This window comes from Orbicella faveolata, unplaced genomic scaffold (assembly GCF_042242905.1).
Source record: "Orbicella faveolata isolate gen_17 unplaced genomic scaffold, um_ofav_v1 contig_46, whole genome shotgun sequence".
NCBI classification, from domain to species: Eukaryota; Metazoa; Cnidaria; class Anthozoa; order Scleractinia; family Merulinidae; genus Orbicella; species Orbicella faveolata.
Window position 1 is genome coordinate 25,070,998 of NW_028301576.1, and position 3,246 is coordinate 25,074,243.

The 3,246-nt window shown below is 38.0% G+C and overlaps 1 protein-coding gene across 1 annotated transcript; it reads left to right on the plus strand.

Moving 5' to 3' along the window:
• LOC149099093 (uncharacterized) lies at nt 1–3,246 on the plus strand. The gene is made up of 3 exons (XM_089278225.1): nt 1–869; nt 959–1,158; nt 1,569–3,246. Exons 1-3 carry the CDS (start codon nt 737–739, stop codon nt 1,593–1,595), a joined length of 360 nt encoding a protein of 119 aa, XP_089134351.1. The 5' UTR covers nt 1–736; the 3' UTR covers nt 1,596–3,246.

Sequence of the window (3,246 nt, forward strand, 5' to 3'; positions counted from 1 at the left end):
AACAAACCACTAATTAGTGGCATACAACTACAACACATACAAACCACTAATTAGTGGCATACAACTACAACACAAACAAAGCACTAATTAGTGGCATACAACTACAACACATACAAACCACTAATTAGTGGCATACAACTACAACACATACAAACCACTAATTAGTGGCATACAACTACATCACATACAAACCAATAATTAGTGGCATACAACTACATCACATGCAACTCAGTATATTACTTCGAAACTGTCAAGGAATTATTGATGGATATGTAGTTGCTTGTTATAACCTATAAACTGTAAACTTTTATTAGATGTCATGCAACAAACTTAGTGTCGATCAGCTTGGAAAACTGAAAGCACTGTGGCTTGGCGGCATGACAACTACGTCCAACAGAGAGTTGATCAGGGAGGCTGTCGAGTCCACAGGTCTTGATGAAAGTGATAGAGGTTGTTAACCATTACTGCACAAAATATTGATCTATTTTAAGTAAAGCTTATTCCTTCTTGCTGGCTATGAAAAAGGGAGTTACATGTTAAATCCAGTCGAGAATTAAACGTAATAAATCAGTGGAAGTTTACGTTATGAATCATTTTTGTTAGAAACTTGTGTTTTTCTTTTTGTCATACTGAGTCGTAGTGTTACAACGTAAAGGGTCTTGGTAGCATTGATTTCATTTGCTTTATCAGCACACAATCTAAATTTCACTTTCTGCATTGCAGAACTGGATTGGGAATGAAAAAAAGGAGAGGCCTCGCAGTGAAAAGAAGCAAGCCACCAGCTAGGGAGGCGAAAACTTACATCGAGGGAAAGCTAAGAAAGAAATCAGCTTTCTCTATCTTCAAGAGTGAGTTTTTGGGAAAGGAGGGTAAGTGGTCATGCTGTTTGTTTAATTTTCTTGTAGGCTTTTGGGCTGAAAAGGTTCAAGAGCTAATCCCACTACTTTATCTCAACTAGCCAAAACAATGATGGCAGAAGGGGTAAGTGCAGCGGAGCTACAAAGGAGAGGCAATGTGGCATACCAGAGTCTTGACGCTAAGGAGTGTGAAATGTATCAGAAAAGGGCAGATGATGCAAACAGCAACAACCAAGTTAAAGAATCTGCGGTTTCTCTTACCAAACTGGTCCAAAAAATTGTTTCCAACATACATGCAAATGTAAGGATACAGTTATTGTGCATGTTGAGATAAGCATATGTCTGTGATCCACTCTCTCCTATTAAGTCCATGTCACACGAAAGGAAGATGATCCTAGCACTAGTTGATTCCTGGAATGTGTCATGTTTATTGAGGTCAAGCACACGTTGTAATAGACATAAAGGTAACCAAGAACAAGTTTGAGTAGGTAGGAGAGTTAATTGAGACCAACTGAGTACTAAAACAAGTAGATCAGCTTCCATGGATGGTACCCCCAATGATTCCAGTGCTAAAATAATTGTCCTTCCATAGTTCGTATTTAACCAGTATATTTAGGAGAAAGGAAATGTTTCTTCTGGATATGTCTTTACAAATATACAGTCTTTGCTTACTTCCTTGATACTCACATAAGTTACACATTACTATGACAGATGCAGAAACTTGACGAACTGGGTTGACAATCCATTTGGATAGGCTTTGCGGGGCTCAACCTCAGAGACTGTATTCACTGCAAATTGCAGATCTCGCCAAAGACGAGACGTTAACCAACTTTGTTGTTTCTGCCATGGTAAACAAACTCAGTGAGTATGATTTGTTTACCATGGCTAGTATGTACCAACCCGTAAATAACATAAAAATAGTATTGAATTAACCCATTGACGCCTGTGCCGCCCGTAACCGCCCATGCGAAAAACTCCTCCATTTCCCTGTGCCGCCCGTAACCGCCCGAAAAAAAGCACGTGGGGACAATTGCCTTTCCTACCCTCACTGAAGATTCTTTGGTTCCCCTATTGTTCTATTGTTCTTGAGGAGAAATAAACCAATCAGAATGGACTTTCTGAGCATATTTTCAGAGGACTTTAGGGGTCCTAGAAAGACGGTTTTTCTTCTTAAAATCGCGCGCTCGAAAAGTGCAGGTAACATGGCGCGTTGCGGTCCAAATCTAAAACACTTCCAAGGTCTTGTTTTTATTCCTAACACGGATAAATTACTGCTTTGGCCTTTAAAATAGAAAGGAAAAATACAAATCAATGTTTAGGTGGCCTCAGAATGGAGGATTAAGGAATACAGAGTCCTCAAAACTTTCTGGTGAAGAAGTTTTTCTTCCTTCAACCGCCGTGAAAACATGAAGATCGGAGCGCTTTCAAGTAAGTTTCAACGACAAATCGCAGGTTTAAAGCGGCTTTTCGGATTTCAGAAACAAAAATGGTAATGTACATTATTACTTCGAAGTTGAATTCAACTTTTGGAACGATTGGTAAAGCCACGGGCGTTAAAATGACTGCAAAAGCGGTCAGCAAAAACTCAAGCTTTCGCGTTAGCGTGAAGAATAATTTGAACATGCGGTCATGCAGCGAAGCACATCTGCGAAATTTTGAACAATTTTTTGCTTTTAAATAGGTTTCTTCGTCTAAGCTTGAATGAAAATTTATTGTTATTGAACTTCCTTTCGCATCTCTTTCATTTGGTTCCCTGTATTTGGGAATTTTAGGTTTTAAAAGTGAACAGTAACTTGCACGCTGGATTTCTGCATATTTAATTTACGGCAACCTCGAGGCACTTTGTTTATTTAGTTTATTCGCTTCGTTCAAATATTTTTTGGAGTCTTATTCAGCTACTACAGAACCGCTGAGAAAAGAACTAAATGGCCACTGATTTAACACAGTTGAAATACGAGTGATCTCAAAATAATTCGCTTGTTTTTGTCCTCTTTTTGATTTACGACTTTCATCTTTCTTTCGCAGGGCCGTAATATTTTCGTCGTGCGGCGAAGAAATTACTTGATTTCTTGTTTTCAGATTGATTTTTACATGAGTTCTTCGCTTTTATTTTTCGCTGTTTTCTCAAATGTTAGCCGTTATAGTACAAGAAATTCAATTCTGTTGTATTTGGTTTCGTTTTTGTCCTTCAAAGTCAATAATTGACTCATTTTCGCAAAGTCAATTTTCTCAGCTTCTGTGGGACATTTTGTCGCGCGGCAAAGAAATAATATAATTTCTTGTTTTCTCATCAGTTTTACACATTAGGTTGAGTTCTGTTTGCTAATATTTTTTAATATTTTGACCCTTCATTTATTCAACTTTAAATAAACGATGTCTTGAAACCTGA